The 17,191-nt window shown below is 36.3% G+C and overlaps 1 protein-coding gene across 2 annotated transcripts; it reads left to right on the top strand.

The window, feature by feature from the left end:
- Nucleotides 1–3,518: 3,518 nt before the first annotated feature.
- LOC145057872 (abscisic-aldehyde oxidase-like) lies at nucleotides 3,519–8,843 on the top strand. 2 transcript variants are annotated; one of them, XM_079005783.1, is made up of 8 exons: nucleotides 3,519–3,830; nucleotides 4,245–5,900; nucleotides 5,969–6,213; nucleotides 6,287–6,496; nucleotides 6,581–6,799; nucleotides 6,892–7,962; nucleotides 8,028–8,316; nucleotides 8,399–8,843. In XM_079005783.1, the coding sequence occupies exons 1-8, from the start codon at nucleotides 3,650–3,652 to the stop codon at nucleotides 8,614–8,616; spliced, it is 4,089 nt and encodes a 1,362-aa protein (XP_078861909.1). In that variant the 5' UTR covers nucleotides 3,519–3,649; the 3' UTR covers nucleotides 8,617–8,843. The 2 variants fall into 2 exon arrangements, with proteins under 2 accessions (XP_078861909.1, XP_078861910.1); XM_079005784.1 differs by having other exon boundaries at nucleotides 3,730–3,856.
- The last annotated feature ends 8,348 nt before the right edge of the window (nucleotides 8,844–17,191 follow it).

The raw sequence follows: 17,191 nt of genomic DNA, 5'->3' as shown, positions 1-17,191 counted from the left end.
GTGTTACAGTTCTCCCCCACTTGAACTAGACTTCATCCTCGAAGTCTGCCGCGGTAAACAACTTTGGGTAATGCTCCCGCATCTCTGCCATCGGATCCCAAGTCCACTCGGATCCCTTACGATGCTCCCATTGTACCTTTACCAAAGGTACCTCCTTGTTCTGTAGAACCTTCAATTTCCTCTATAGAATGGCCATTGGCCTCTCCACGTAATTATGGCGCTCATCGACCTGAATATCTTCTAATAACACCACTGCCTCCTCATCTAGTATGCACTTTCGCAATTGCGAAACGTGAAAAGTGTTGTGGATCTGATTGAGCTCCTCTGGGAGATCCAGTCTATACGCCACCTTACCAACCCTGGCAATAACCCTGAATGGCCCAATGTATCGGGGACCCAACTTTCCATTCTTTCTGAAGTGAATCACACCCTTCCAGGGTGAGACCTTCAGTAGTACCATGTCGCCCACCTGGAACTCCAACTCAGATCGGTGTATGTCGGTGTAACTCTTCTGCCGACTCTGAGCAGTCTGCAGCCGCTGTCTGATCTGCTGAATCCTCTCGGTAGTCTGCAGAACTACCTTTGTCCGTCTCATCACCTTGTGACCAATGTCACCCTAACAGACTGGGGTGCGACATCTCCGTCCATACAATAACTCATAAAGTGGAGCACCAATACTGGAATGAAGTTGTTGTTGTAGGAGAATTATACAAGTGGTAGGTAGGAGTCCCAACTCCTATCGAAGTCAACGACACATGCTCTCAGCATATCCTTGAGAGTCTGTTAGGTCCGCTCACTCTGGTCGTCTGTCTGCGGATAATAGGATGTACTGAAATGCAGCCACGTGCCCAATTCCTCGTGGAACTTCTGCTAGAAACGAGAGGTGAATCGAACATCATGGTCTGATACAATAGAGACCGGTACCCCATGGCGAGCAACGACCTCGCGGATATATATGTCGGCCAACTTCTCGGCTGACAAACTCTCCCATATCGCTAGAAAGTGGGTGCTCTTGGTCAATCGATCCATGATGACCCAAATAACGTCGAAGTCCCTAGCCGTCCTCGGTAGCTTGGTGATGAAATCCATCGTAATTTACTCCCATTTCCACATGGGAATCTCCAGAGGTTGCAGTTGGCCATGCGGCCTCTGATGCTCGGCCTTGACCATCCGGCAGGTCAAGCACCTCTCAACGTACCATTCGATCTCCCTCTTCATGCATGGCCACCAGTAACTCAATCACAAATCCCGTTACATCTTGGAGGCCCCCGGGTGAATAGAGAAGTGAGACCTATGAGCCTCCTCCAGAACAATCTGTCTGACCCCACCAGACATTAGAACCCAGACCCGACCACAACGGGTCAACAATCCCCCAACTATCCTGCACAAATTGGGTGTTCTCGCCTCCGATCCTCTCAAGCTTCCAATTCTCCTATTGCATACCCTCAACCTGAGCTTCCCTAATCAAGCTCACGAGTGGAGAATCCACAGATATCCTCATACATGCAGCTGGAACAGAAGATCCAGCTGACTTGCAGCTCAGGGTGTTCGCAACCACATTCGCTTTACCAGGATGGTAAAGGATCTCGTAGTCATAATCCTTGACTACATCAAGCCACCTGCGTTGTCTCATGTTCAGGTTCGGCTGATCCCTTATGTGTCTTAGACTTTTGTGGTATGTGTATATGGTACAACGGACCCCATAGAGGTAATGCCTCCAAATCTTGAGAGCGAATACCACCGCTCCCAACTTCAAATCATGAGTCGGGTATCTCGTCTCGTGCGACTTTAGCTGCCACGATGCATATGCTATCACCCGTCCTCTCTGCATAAGGATTGCTCCTAACCCGGTGATTGATGCATCAAAAATACTACAAAATTCTCAAGTCCCTCAGGGAGTGTCAACACTGGCGCCTCGCAAACTCGCTGTCTCAGTGTCTCGAATGCAGTCTGCTGCTTAGGGCCCCACCGGAAGTCCACCCCCTTTCTCGTCAGATGAGTGAGGGGTACCGCAATCTTGGAGAAATCATGTATGAATCTCCGTTAGTACCCTGCCAATCCTAAGAAGCTCCTAATGTCTGAGGGAGATTTCGGAACCTCCCACTGCATAACTGCCTCGATCTTGGCCAGATCGACCAAAATCCCCTCCTGTTTAACGAGATGTCTAAGGATCTGAACCTCTTGTAAACAAAACTCGCACTTTAAGAACTTGGCATACAGCCACTCTCTTCTCAGAACCCCCAACAACTCACGAAGATGCTCCTCTTGCTGCCCTCTGGTCTTGGAGTACACCAAAATGTCGTCTATAAACACAAGATGTCGTTGTGAATATTAATGTCCACTTTATTGTAAAAACAATGGATAATGTCTTAAAATGATAATATATTTTTTGATTTGTACATATTTGGTCACTATGTTTTTTTTCGTCCGCATTTACCCCTTCAACTTATTTAAACTATACTCATTCAGTTCTTATGACTAACTATTCTAGGTAAGCCAGGAAAAATGATTTAACAGTGTAGTATATTTTTCACTTTGTATACATTTAGTCTTTATATTTTTTTGTTGTAAAATAAGTCCTTATTGTTTTTGTACGCATTCAGTATTTATGACCGATTTTTCAGGTTTTACTCACGATATCCTAAAAGTTTGTAGCGTAGCAGTACTAGATTTTATTGGAAATATGTTATTTAGTTATAAATTAAGTGTTCAAGTCTTATTTGAAACAAAAGATATAATTTATAAATAATGTAAAGAATGTGTGCATTTTCCTTTCTACGGAAAAAAAATAATATTTTACACTGTGAATAGCAATATCCACTTTATTGTAAAAACAAAGGATAATGATTTAAAATTGTAATATTGATTTGTATATATTTGGTTAGTGAGTTTTTTTTTTTTTTTTTTTTTTTTTTTTTTTTGTATATATTTACCCCTTCAACTTGTTTAAATTGTACACATTCAATCGTTATAAGCAGTTACTTTAGGTAAGCAAGGAAAAGTGACTTAACAGAGTAATATATTTCTTACTTTATACACATTTAGTCATTATTATTTTTTTTTATTTTAAAATAAATTTTTGTTGTTTTTGTACACGTTTAATATTTATAATCAAATTTTCAGGTTTTACTCATAACTAACTACATAAATAATTAAATAATTAATGATGTGTTCCGAGTTGTTTATTCTTATGACCACCACGTTCTCGACTGCTTGGTTGTTTAGGTTTTGATATAGACGATTAAAAGACAACTTAAAACTTGAATATTTAAATGGTAATTATAAGTGTTTAAATTAATATGTATTTTAAAAAGAAAAAATATTTAAATTAATGTCAAAGTTCTATGATGAAATTAAACTTTTGGTTACCTTAAATATTAACTTGGTGATGATCTGTTTTTTATTTAATAATAGCATTTCTTATTTGATTATACATATATGTATTATAATACCATAAAAGCTCATTTTATTCCCGATATATTTAATCTAACAGCGTATATATGACCTTTTGTAACTACAAGATTCGCAAAAGACGATGACTTTAGGTAGTATGTCTAACAGATCAACACTTCCAACTTCCAACAGTTCCCACATTTCCACTCCTCGCTTTCCGTAGATAAATTTGCTTACCTCCACCGCTATAACAAAAATGGAAGACACCCAACTTCAACTTACTTCCACAGAAACAAAGGAACAACAAAATCAAAGACTGGTTTTCGCTGTGAACGGAGAACGCTTTGAGCTCTCCAGCGTCGATCCTTCAACCACTCTGCTTCAGTTCTTGCGTTCTCGTACTCGTTTCAAGAGTGTTAAGCTCGGTTGCGGTGAAGGTTTGGTTTTAACTAACTCTCTGTTTGTAAGTTCGTAGATTGTTTGTCTACTGATTAATTCGTTCTTTTAATGTGTGTGTGTGTGTGTGTGTTTTTCTTGGTGGTTTGGTATATATCAATTTATAAAGATTCTGTTTATGGGTTAAATTGGATGTTTGTTCATATGGGTGGAGCATGAGGTTTTGCATCTATTCGTTGACAAAAAATTAGTACCTATAAAGCTCTATTCTGATGGCGACTTTTTTATACTTCACGAATATATTATAGTATGAATGAAGTTGAAGGATCGATTCGAACCTTAGAAAGACATTTCTTTGAAGTCAACTTAGATAGTTAAACAATGATTTTTGGGAATTTTAACTCGTTTTTCCATCAATTCAAACCTTTTGCATATTACGAGTTTCACGATTGTAGGTGGTTGTGGTGCTTGTAATGTTCTACTGTCGAAGTATGACTCCAACCTCAAACAAGTCGAAGATTATACAGTGAGTTCATGTCTTACACTTGTTTGCAGCATAAACGGGTGTTCAATCACTACAACCGAAGGACTTGGGAATAGCAAAGATGGATTCCATTCCATTCATCAACGTTTTGCTGGTTTTCATGCATCTCAATGTGGGTTTTGTACTCCAGGAATGTGTGTTTCACTCTTCTCAGCACTTGTCAATTCGGAAAAAAACGATCATCCACAACCCCCTCTTGGATCCTCCAAACTTACTTCCTCAGAAGCTGAAAAGTCAATTTCTGGAAATCTTTGCAGATGCACTGGTTATCGATCTATTGCTGATGTCTGTAAAAGTTTCGCATGTGATGTTGATATGGAAGATTTAGGGTTTAATTCATTCTGGAAAAAGGAAAAGACTCCAGATTCCAAACTTCTTAAACTACCCTTTTATGATCCAAAAAAGATCTGTACTTATCCCGAGTTTTTGAAAAACGAATCCATGTCCCCTATGCATTTGAAGTATCAGAAAAGATCTTGGTATACTCCAGTTTCTATGAAGGAGCTACATAACTTGTTGGAATCCACTTCAGCTGAAAAGGGTAAAATGGTAAAGTTGGTAGCTGGTAACACAGGTATAGGTTACTATAAAGAAGTGGACCAATATGACAAGTACATTGATCTTAGATTTATCCCTGAGCTTTCTACAATCAAAAGAGCAGACTCACAGATTAAAGTTGGAGCAACTGCTTCAATCTCTAAACTCATCTTTGCCTTGAAAGAAGAAAGAGATGATGATGATGATGATGATGATGATGAAGGGGACATGGTGTTCCAGAAAATTGCTTCTCATTTGGAGAAAATTGCTTCTGAATCTGTTAGGAATTCAGCAACTATAGGTGGAAATTTAGTAATGGCTCAAAGGCATGGATTTCCTTCAGACATTGCCACTTTACTTGTTGCTGTGAAATCAGAAGTTACAATCATGAATGGGATAAAAAAAGTTCTTACATTAGAAGAGTTTCTAGCACAACCTGCTTTAGATTCAACAACTTTGCTTTTGAGTGTTCATATTCCATTCATGAAACCAAATAAAAACGGTTATAACTCAGACAAATCTGACACTAAACTATTATTTGAAACTTATCGCGCTTCCCCACGTCCTCTTGGGAATTCCTTAGCTTATTTAAATGCTGCTTTCTTGGCTGAAGTTTCTCCATATAAGAGTGGCAATCATGTAATTAACAACATACAGTTAGCTTTTGGTGCTTTTGGGAATAAGCATGCAATAAGAGCAAACACAGTTGAGAATTATCTTCTTGGAAAAACGTTGAGTGTTGGATTGTTGTCTGAATCTCTCAAGTTACTAAAAGCTAATATCCAACCAGAAGATGACACATCACATTCTGCTTATCGATCAAGCTTGGCTTCTAGTTTTCTCTTTGAGTTTCTCTTTCCTTTACTTGATTCTGATGCCTCATATATAAAAGGTTCAAGTTTGACATCAGATCATTATGATGAAAAAAGAACATTGTTGTCATCTTCAAAGCAGGTGTTGGAATCTAGCCATGAACATTATCCTGTTGGTGAACCGATTACAAAAACGGGTGCTTCAATCCAAGCTTCTGGTTTGTTGTTCTTCACCTCAATCAACAAATATTCTTGTTAATTGGATTTAACTTATCATCATATACAGGTGAAGCTGTATTTGTGGATGACATTCCTTCACCATTGAACTGCCTTCATGGAGCATTCATCTACAGCACAAATCCTTTAGCATGGGTAAAAGGTGTTGAAGTGAAGAAAGATGTACATAGTGTTGTTTCATTTCAAGATATTCCAAAAGCAGGAGAAAACATAGGAGCTAAAACTTTATTCGGTCCAGAACCTTTATTTGCAAATGAGTTAACTGAATGCACTGGACAACGTATAGCATTTGTGGTATTTCACTTCTCTTAAATACATCATCATCTTCTCTTTCACTTCATTATTCTGAAAGAAATCAAAGTTTTAGGTGGCAGATTCACAGAAGAATGCAGATATTGCAGCTGAAACAGCCATGGTTGATTATGACACTCAAGACTTAGAACCACCTATATTAACTGTTGAACATGCTGTCGAGAATTCAAGCTTTTTTGAAGTCCCTTCATTCATATATCCATCACAAGTTGGTGATTTCATAAAGGGAATGGCTGAAGCTGATCATAAAATCCATTCTGCTGAGGTACAGAATCTACAGTTCATGATCAAACTAGTTGGTGAGAATATGAGAATTATTCTTTTTTTAGTGTTCATTTGTTATATACAGATCAAACTTGGATCACAATACTATTTCTATATGGAGACACAAACTGCATTAGCTGTTCCAGATGAAGACAACTGCATGGTGGTGTATAGTTCCATTCAGGTCCCTGAGTTTGCACAAAGTGTAATCGCACAGTGTCTTGGAATTCCTGAACATAATGTTCGTGTGATTACAAGAAGAGTTGGAGGAGGATTTGGTGGAAAAGCTATTAAAGCTATGCCTGTGAGTATTATTAAACTATTGATTCATCCGTTTTTTGATAGTATTGAAAATGTTATGTCATGTATGTTGATCTTTATGTATGTTGATCATAGGTTGCAACAGCATGTGCACTTGCAGCATACAAATTAAATCGCCCTGTGAGAACGTATGTGAACAGGAAGACAGATATGATAATGGCAGGAGGAAGACATCCCATGAAGATAAACTACACTGTTGGCTTCAAATCCAATGGAAAAATCACAGCTTTACACCTCGATATATTAATCAATGCTGGAATTTCTCCAGATATAAGCCCAGTGATGCCATGGAATATGTTGGGTGCACTGAAGAAATACAATTGGGGTGCTTTATCATTCGATTTTAAAATCTGTAAAACAAATCATTCGAGTAAATCTGCAATGAGAGCACCAGGAGAAGTGCAAGCGTCTTTTATAGCTGAAGCAGTTATAGAACACGTTGCATCTGTTGTTTCCATGGATGTTGGTTGTGTAAGGGAGAAAAATTTTCATACATTCGATAGCTTGAAAATGTTCTATGGAGTTGATAGTGTTGGTGAGTTTGTCGAATATACTTTGCCAACAATATGGGATACGTTAATGAAATCATCAAATTTCAATGATAGAGTCGAAACGATAAAGAAGTTTAATAAGTGTAACACATGGAGAAAAAAGGGTATTTCTCGAGTTCCCATTTTGCATGAGGTGTCGCTAAGGGCAACACCTGGAAAAGTGAGTATTTTAAGAGATGGATCCATTGTCGTAGAAGTAGGTGGGATTGAATTAGGTCAAGGGCTATGGACAAAGGTGAAACAGATGACTGCGTATTGTTTAAAAGCAATTCAATGTGAAGGAGCTGATGGAAATCAGCTTTTGGAGAAGATACGTGTCATACAAGCAGACACATTGAGTATGATTCAAGGAGGGTTTACAGCTGGAAGCACTACATCTGAAGCAAGCTGTGAAGCAGTTAGACTTTGTTGCGATGTTTTAGTTGAAAGACTCGTGGGTTTGAAAGAAAGATTAGAAGCGCAAATGGGTTTTGTTAAATGGGATTCTCTCATTCTGCATGCAAACATGCAATCTGTAAATTTATCAGCAAGTTCGTTTTTTGTACCTGAGTTTACTTCCATGAGATACATTAACTATGGTGCTGCTGTAAGTGAGGTAAGTTACATGAATAATATTATATTCGTTCTTATAAAAAATGCTAATTTGTGGAAAAAAAATAGGTGGAGGTAAATCTTCTAACTGGAGAAACGAAAATCTTGCAAGCAGACATTGTATACGATTGTGGACAAAGCTTGAATCCTGCTGTGGATTTGGGACAGGTGGAAGGCGCTTTTGTTCAAGGAATTGGGTTTTTCATGCTTGAAGAATATTCGATAAACTCTAATGGGTTAGTGATTGCTGATAGCACATGGACATATAAGATACCCACAATTGATACGATACCTAAGCAACTTAATGTGCATATACTAAACAGTGGACATCATAAAAAACGTGTCCTCTCTTCAAAAGGTATGTCAAAGAACTGAACTTTCATGTTCTTTAAAGGATTTGTCAAGTTATCTAATTGTTATTGTTGTTGTGAGAGATGCAGCTTCTGGTGAGCCACCTTTACTTCTTGCAGTTTCTGTTCATTGTGCAACTAGAGCTGCCATTAAAGAAGCAAGAAACCAAGTACGTTCATGGAAAGGGTTAGAGGGTTCTGATTCAATTTTCCAGTTGGATGTTCCTGCGACTATGCCTGTGGTGAAGACATTGTGTGGACTAGATAATGTCGACTTGTACCTTCAGAGCTTGATGTCAAGTTCATGAAAATGGTACATGTCTTCACAATGGATAGGGTTTACCAAGACATACAACAAAGTAGTTAGTTTGAGTTCCTGTGCTTGCATCGGTTTCTCTTTAGATCGTTTGATATTAATATGCATCATCATCAATAAACATTATAAGTTAAAATAAAGTCAATGTGTCAATCATGTTTCTTGATCATGATCTGTAAAAAGTTTGGTAGATTTAGAATGGAATCTATATTTTATTCATGTTTCTTGAACATATTTAGGATGAACTATAAAATAATCTTTGGGTAAGAGGCATAGTTTAAGTTGGAGCTCCAAAACCGAGAAGTAGATGTAAAATCATTTTTTCCGAAATACATCATACTAAGTTTAAAAGACGAACTTTTTATTCTACAAAACTAGGGGCAACAAACATTTCGAGTCGTGCCGTGATTGTTGGGGTGTGAAGACTTGATCATAATGGAGAGGGAGAGAATGTCCTCCTCATGAGAGAGTGAATCCCCTCCTGGTGAGAGAATGACCGGACATTTGGCACTTGGAGAATGCACGAAAGCATTTGACTAATGCACTCCAGACGTCAGCTAAATGCACTCTAGTTGTGCCAAATGTGCTCTTGTGCTTGTAAAGGCTTTGCCCAATGCCAAATGCGTTCATAGCCTTCTAATATTTTCTACATTGATGCTGAATATTCCTAGGTGAGATGAATGCACTGCATGGATTTGTTTACACCTCTAGAATGTGTTCTATGCATGGTGAATGCACCCCATCCACAGAGAATGTGATGTCTAGGTACATGGCAGGTGACCATACACATCCCTCAAGATTGAAAATTCTAGAAGTAGTTGCATAACATCATATGATTGACTAATCCCATTTAGGGCCTAATTATTGATGGGCCTGGCCCATCAGAATTAGGGAATCCCTATGCTCACTTATAAATAGGTACTCCCATCTCCTTCAACATCTGTTTGAGACGTGCATGTATGAGTGTACATATTTTAAGAGATCAATCATTGTGATGTTGAGAACATATCATTTCGAACAGTTTGTTAGTAAGAGAGGTTCATTTTGTTTGAGAGCTCAAGTGAGATGCAACATTTTGTCAGTGATTGTAATTGTTCTTGGAAGATTATTAACATCGTCATTTCTCTCATTCGCCCGTGGACGTAGGTCACATCGACCTGACCATGTTAAATATTGTTTCTAGTTTTATAGTTTTTCGATTATTGTATTTCATAAAAATAAATAAATAAATAAATAAATAAATAAAAACTATTTTTGTTTTACATAAATCATTTATCGTTTGTTTGAAGTTGCTTAACTTGTTTTGTTGAATCCCAACAAACTGGTATCATAGCTATGCCTAAATATGAGAAAGTTAGGATCGAAAAATTTGAAGGTCATGATTTCAGATTCTGGAGAATGCAAAATCGAAGACTATGTCTACTAAAAGAAATTACATGAGCAACTGACTTGAAAGAAACATGAAGCAATGAAGCAGGAATGAGACATTAGATTGGTAAGAACATGGAGTGATAAGGTTATCTTTGGCAAAGATTGTAGCTTACAACGTTGTCAATGTGAAGACTACCTACAATCTAATAAATGTGTTGTATAATATGTACGAAAAAAACTTTAACATTGTATAAGATTTTCTTAGTTCGACAGTTGGTGAATCTAAATATGAAGGAGAACGGCTCGGCGACTGATCATGTTAATGAGTTCAATTCAATTATCTCAAGGTTGTTTTGATTGATATGGTATTCAAGGATGGAGTCCAAGCATTGCTACTATTACATCTTTGCATGTTAGTTAGTCCAGTACAATGACATCAGTTAAGTGTTAAGCTAACATTTGAAGGCATTCAAGATGCTCGAGTTATCGTAAGTATCGCATTACTTTGGCTAAACCCAAACTGACATGTTGGTTATGACACTTCTCCACATAGAAAGGCTATTAATTAAATGTGTTTTTTTTTCATGGGTGACATGAGATTTATATTTCTATAAACGATGTTTTTTTATTTAGTTATAGCAGTTTATTTCCCTTTTGGGAAATGACCTTTTTTAAACCTTTTTAAAACTCAATTTTATAAAAATTATAAATATCAATTTTGTCTGCAAAATTCATTTGTTAATTTTAAACAATCATTGTTTGTGTTTCCAATTTAGTTTTAACCAATCATTCAACAAATAAAAATAAACACGACACACATACAAACAATAACAATAACATTTGCATCAATCCTATGTGTTTTTCCTATGAGTCAACATGTAGAAAAACATGGTCATTTGTAGGGACAAAATAACCACATGGATTCACAGCACCCACTTGCTTCGTCGTCAACTCTTGATGGCCTGATGGTACTCCTTGAGACTTTAATCATGGTCCTCGTTTCGTAGCCTTCAGTCTTCTTTTATTACATTTACTATTCTAGTACATTTTCTTAACTACTCTATTACAATATAAATTAGACCAAACACATAAATTTTGACATTTAATCTTTGATCTTTGTTCATAATTTTTTTCTCTATTAAAAGTAGTTTTACATCCATAAAATTATAAACACGTTATATATAATTATTTTTATGGTATTTATGTGAAACCATCCAAATAACTTATATACTATTGAACTAAAATATTTAGTAAACAAAACCATTCAAACAAAACTAAATTTTTTATTCTAAAACTGTGCACTATAATGTGTGTAGTTCATTGTAACATCCTCAAATTGGATCTAGGTGTTTTGCTCTTTTTGATAAGAAATAAATTTTTGAGATAAAAGTACATTACATTTAAGTTAATTTAAATAAATAAAAAGATTACAAGTGAAATTCATTTAGTTATGACATTTTAATCATGAGAAAAGTGAATTAGATCTTAAAGATAAAGAAATATAGTTGAGGGACTAAAACTATTATATTTTCAAACTTAAAGCTAGGAATTTATCATATTTGACCCAAATGTTAAAATGACTAGAAATTGAGGCTTAAGTGTGAAATTAAGAAGTTATATTTGATGGATTTTATAGGTTATAACACATGCACAATGCGGAAAATCACTTAACAATTAAGAATGACACATACAACTTGTAAGGATCTATGTCTTACACTTTGAAGACAACATATATGAATAACAAAACTAGATAGACCCTAATATAACCAAAATTATCAAGTTAGGGTTACATACCTTTGATTTGTTGTGGTAAAAAAAATCACTTCAATCCTTTTTAATTGTTGGACTTGGAAAGTTTAGCACCAAAATGATGATGTTTCTAATGGATCACACCCAAACCCTAGAACTAGAAGACAAGTAGGGAGAGAGGAGGAGAAGGAAACTTCGTTCCTAAGCCTTATGGGAAGAGTATGAACGAAATTTGCAAGCCAATGGGTCATATTTATAGTTTAGGTAACTTGCAGGTAAACAAGATTTGAATGATTAAATAATAGATTTAATCTCAGTTCAAATTATTTACTTATTTACTACCAGGAAGCTTCTGGAAACCCTAAAAGAATTCCAAAAACCTTCAATTTGATGGTAGGTTCTAGACGATAGCTTGATTCTGTGTATATATTTTAGCATTCGTTTGATTTTAGTTTTAGCATTTTTAATATTCTTTTTGCATTTAATTGTTAGATTTATTGTTTTGAATATTGTTACTCGTTTAAACTATTTTTGTGTAGATTTGTACGAGCAAGATGGCATTTTGGAGTATGCTTTAAAGCTACATTGAATGTCTTGCAACCACGATTGAACTTCCATAGCAAAATCCGTAAGCGACAAGAAAAACAAAACGATATAAATTTTGGATTTTGACAGCATTGCACGACTTTCTTCAAATGATTATATGGAGGGGCAAACGTTGTCCAATTTAGCTGAAATTTTAAATACGTCTTCTCAACTCGTTGATCTTCAATGTCACCGAAACTAAATAGATTCAGACAAGTTTTGATGCATCTTTTTGCCTCGTGAACAGCAATGAAGGGAGCTGTCCAGCAACCCATTATGGCAGCCAAATAGTCCAATATGCAGCCCACAAATGTATGTATAACAGCCCAATATCAAGAGCCTAACATGGTAGCCCAAGTCCAATATGTTCCAGTAGAAAATGTCGAGAGTATTAGTCACGAAATGGACGTACTCCAGCAGCCCAAGAATAGAATTAATTGCAGCCCATGTTGATTTGAGTATTAACCCACCATTTCCTCTTGTTTGGGCTGGAAAAACGCAGGAAGTGAAGAAAAAAAACATTGCAACAAGGAAATTTGGAGAAGAAAATGGACCATTCACCTCATATTTGAACGGCCCAAATTGACTTTAAAAAGCTTATAAGTTTACTTTAAGGAAATCGCATAGGAAGAAGATAATGATTTGTAAGGGTAAGCAAAAACCAAACCGCAAACCAAAAAAACCGAAAAAACGGCATAAACCGAAACCGAAAAACCAAAACCGAAATGAAAACCGATGGTGCGGTTTTTAGTTTTGCAAAAACCGCAAAAAACCGAACCGAACCGCGCATATATATATATATATATATATATATATATATATATATATATATATATATATATATATATATATATATATATTAAGTGTTGATATTTGTAAGAACCAAGAACTTATAACAATTAAAATTTCTATAAATGTAAATATCTATCTTATCTATCGGATGATGATTGTATATTTTTAAGCATACATTCAGTGGTATTTACAATAACAAATAATGTTTATGACATTTTTTTAACATTCAAATATGAAGAGTATTAGTGATATACTATCATTTTTATGAATATATTAATTAATATTATCATATGTACTTGTGAAACAAATATTATATTAAATTTGTATTATATTGAAGCATTAGTAACATGTTGGATGAGTGGTTATGTAATTTGATTTCAAACCAAGAGGTGGTGGTATCGGTTTATCTCCAATTAATGATTAGCACTCCTCATCTGAGTCAAGGTAATTCGCTGAGTTACTTGAGTTTGAGTAAAAAGACAAAACGAAAAAAAAAACTAACAAAAAACTGCAAAAAAAACCGAACCGCAATAAAAAAAACCGCAAAAACCGAATGGTGCGGTTTCTAAATTTCAAAAAACCGAAGTTGCGGTTTTCAGTTCGGTTTTGGCCAAAAACCGCACCGAACCGCACCATGCTCACCCTTAATGATTTAAGAGAGTACCTATTTTAACTTTTGATCACATTTGATCATTAGATTTTTTTTCATGATGTATTAACTCTTGAATATGTTGAAACGTATAAATGTTACCAGTGGCGAAGTCAGAGTCAAAGTAAAGGGTATCCCATACCGATGGGTTCGGTTTCTCGGTTTTTCAAACTCGGTTTCGGGTATAAACCCAAACCCATTCGAAAGTTTAACTTGTTGAGAATTGAAAAGCTTGTGTTGCTTATATAACAGATGTATAGGAGTTATGTTTCATGTTATGGCCGATGTGAGACAATTTTAGAATTTAAAAAAAAATTGAAATTTTAATAAACAAAATAAAGTAAACCTGTGTAAGGGACAAGATTCGAAATGGGGATCTCAAAATTAAAAGTTCAACGCTTTACCATTTAGACAACTCAATATTTGTGTTTAATTTTCACAACATCATCATATAATAGGTATAATTCGTATAAAGCTATATAAAAGGAGTGTGAAAATAAACGAAAATATATGTTTGAAAGAAGATTTGAACTAGCAACCTCCAAAAAGAGCCCCTTAATGTGTTAACCATCTAAACCAACAACAAATTTTGTTATTATTTCGTTAAACATGTTAATATTATGTATATATACACTACATAAAACGAAATTAATCTAAAAAAATTACAGTACTAATTTTTTTAGGGGCATCCCTGGATACCCCGAGATAGATCTATTGTGGATCGCCCCTGAATGTTACCCTTATGACCGCTTTTAGCCGGTCATAAGGGTAAAATGTGAACAATTTCAAATAATTCAAGGGTAAATCAAACACGAAAAAAGTTCAATGACTAAATGTGAACAAAATTAAAAGTTTGAAATCCTTTCAAGTCATTATCCCATAAATGGTTCTAAATGTTATTAAGGATGAGCATAAGTGGGATATAGAGGTCACAAAAGTGAGGATGTTGTAGTAATCATGTGATATACATTTATTGTATAAGTGTAACATTCGAAAAACTCATGATTTTTTTTTAAAAAAAACAACCACAAAACCATCATTTATTACAATTTGTTTTCAAAATAACTATCATATCTGAGAAATCCCAAAATCATAAAAACAAAACATGAGGAGGTGCATGATCACGCCTTCGCCTTCCCTTGATCTATTAAAGTACCTAAAACATATCCAAACTATAAGCCTAAAGTTTAGTGAGTTCCCCCAAAATACCAATGCATAACAAATAACACAGTTATAATAACAACATACTTTGGGCCCAATCAACCATCAGGTTGGAATACCCCAGACCCGTCAACCATCGGGTTGGAATGCCAATATATTACGGATCCAATCATCCTCGGGATGGAATACCCCAGACCCTTAACTATTGAGTTGGAATGCCAACGTACTATGGGTCTAATCATCATCGGGATGGAATACCATAGACCCTCAACCATCATGTTGGAATGCCTCAGCCTGTTGGCTTACGCACAAAGCAGTGAAGCCTTAGCCACCAACAAATCATGTGCACATATAACAGATAATTATATAATAGTTTACATCCGGTCATATAGATCTACAGATCACTAAGCATAGTAACATCCTATCTACTGGGATACCGATCTAGCAGATCATAATAATACAAAAGCATGCATAACAGAATATCAATCCAATGGGCTGGCATTGGTGCCTTTGACCCACAAGTATAGTGAGGATAACTCCTTACTTTAGGTGAGTAGACAATCATTCAAAAGGAGGTCAGATATAGAAGCGTATATGTTGTGTCCCAGGTCGGATGTCTTCCAATCACATAGAAGGAACAACATATGACTAACATAGATATGGGGTTAGAAGGATAGTAGAGTGCATATGTTGTGTCCCAGGTCGGATCTTCCGATAACGTAAAGGGGACAACATATGGCTAATGGATAGAAAGAATTTCATAGATATGGATATGCATAGAAATAGAGTGGCATATGTGGCATTCCATGTCGAATATGTTCCAATCACACAAAGGATGCAACATATGACTAACAGTAAGAAAGAAAGAAAATAATTTTCTGCAGACCTACTTTATCGGGATTCCCCAGTCACCTTATCAATACAAGAATTAAGGACAAAGTTCGTACATCGAGGAAAAGTTGAGCCACAGTTCTAGATAATTAACTCTTAGTGTATCCCGTAGGCTCCCATGTTTATCTCACTGCTCAATCTACCCGAGCGTCGTATGGTCAGTCCAAATGAAACTATCTAAGTCTATATTGTTTAGTCCTTTCATGGTCAATCAATGTCTAGTCCTTTTGAATCCTTTGTGCCTAACAGCACATTGAACACAGAGTCTAGACAATTCAGATTTAGTACCTTACACAGGTTTAGACTGCCCGTTATCACTTTATCTTGACATCACTTCCCAATTAACAAAACTAACGAAGGACTATAAGAATATAAAAAATTATCTTTAAAACGAATCAATGTAAGAAAAACTTAGGAGTATCGAGAAGAAAACTCAAACCGTAAGTCATCGATTGAATTTGCATCCAGAAGGTCTGAGAACAGCACGCATAATCTCAGAACAGATCCGAAAATTCTTCACATCGTTAAGCGCAAAACCCCATGTGTGATCCTTTCCTTTCTTCCCTTTCCGTAAAAGGACACATACTCTCAAACAAAGTTCTGAGTGTTGTACAATTGAGAGATGTCCCTATCATGTGCCTGGAACAACCACTACCAACAAACCAAAGTCTAATGATATGCCTCCATCGCTGCTCCAGCACAGAGCGGGATCAGTTGGTCTTTGGAACCCAATCCATTTTGAAATTGGGTCGACCTTTGTCATCCTTGAAAGGTACTCTCTCCCATGACATATCATGCTTATCACAAACAGAAGATGTAGTAATATTAGAATCATTAGAAGATTTGGGAGATTGAACCTTCGGAACTGATCTATAGTCGTGTTTAACCCATTTCTTGTTTAAGCGGATGGGTGTTTTGGCATTTGATTTTGAACTTGAAGCCGATCGTCGATATGACTTTGACCTAACTAGTCTAAGTTTCACTAGAGCATTTCTTCGATTGGACTTCTTGGTCGGCATTCCCTTCTTGACTTTGGGATCTTGATACTTGGCCTTCTGTGCGTTCCAGTGACCGTAGCGCGATTGTGACTTCGAATGATTTCCTTTGGAGAATCTCCCTCTTGGCGCATTTTGCCATCCTTGTCCACAGTGAAAACATGTCTTTTTCTTCACATAGGAATTGTTTCTTCCTGCCCCTGGTGGCATGCCCTTGTGTTGTCTTTTATTGTTCCCACAAGCACACTTGCAATACACACTTTGTTTTGCTTGTATTGGGGGCATGTATTTACCAATAGCAGGTTGATCAGAAGCAAATGAGTTCGAAGCATCAAATTCTGAGTTCAAGGAGTCATTGGTTTGTTCAATAGTGT

Source organism: Lactuca serriola, chromosome 6, assembly GCF_051521515.1.
Source record: "Lactuca serriola cultivar US96UC23 chromosome 6, Lser_US96UC23_V15, whole genome shotgun sequence".
NCBI lineage: Eukaryota > Viridiplantae > Streptophyta > Magnoliopsida > Asterales > Asteraceae > Lactuca > Lactuca serriola.
Note: the sequence above shows the minus strand (reverse complement) of the source record. Positions and strands in the feature narration are given on the sequence as shown.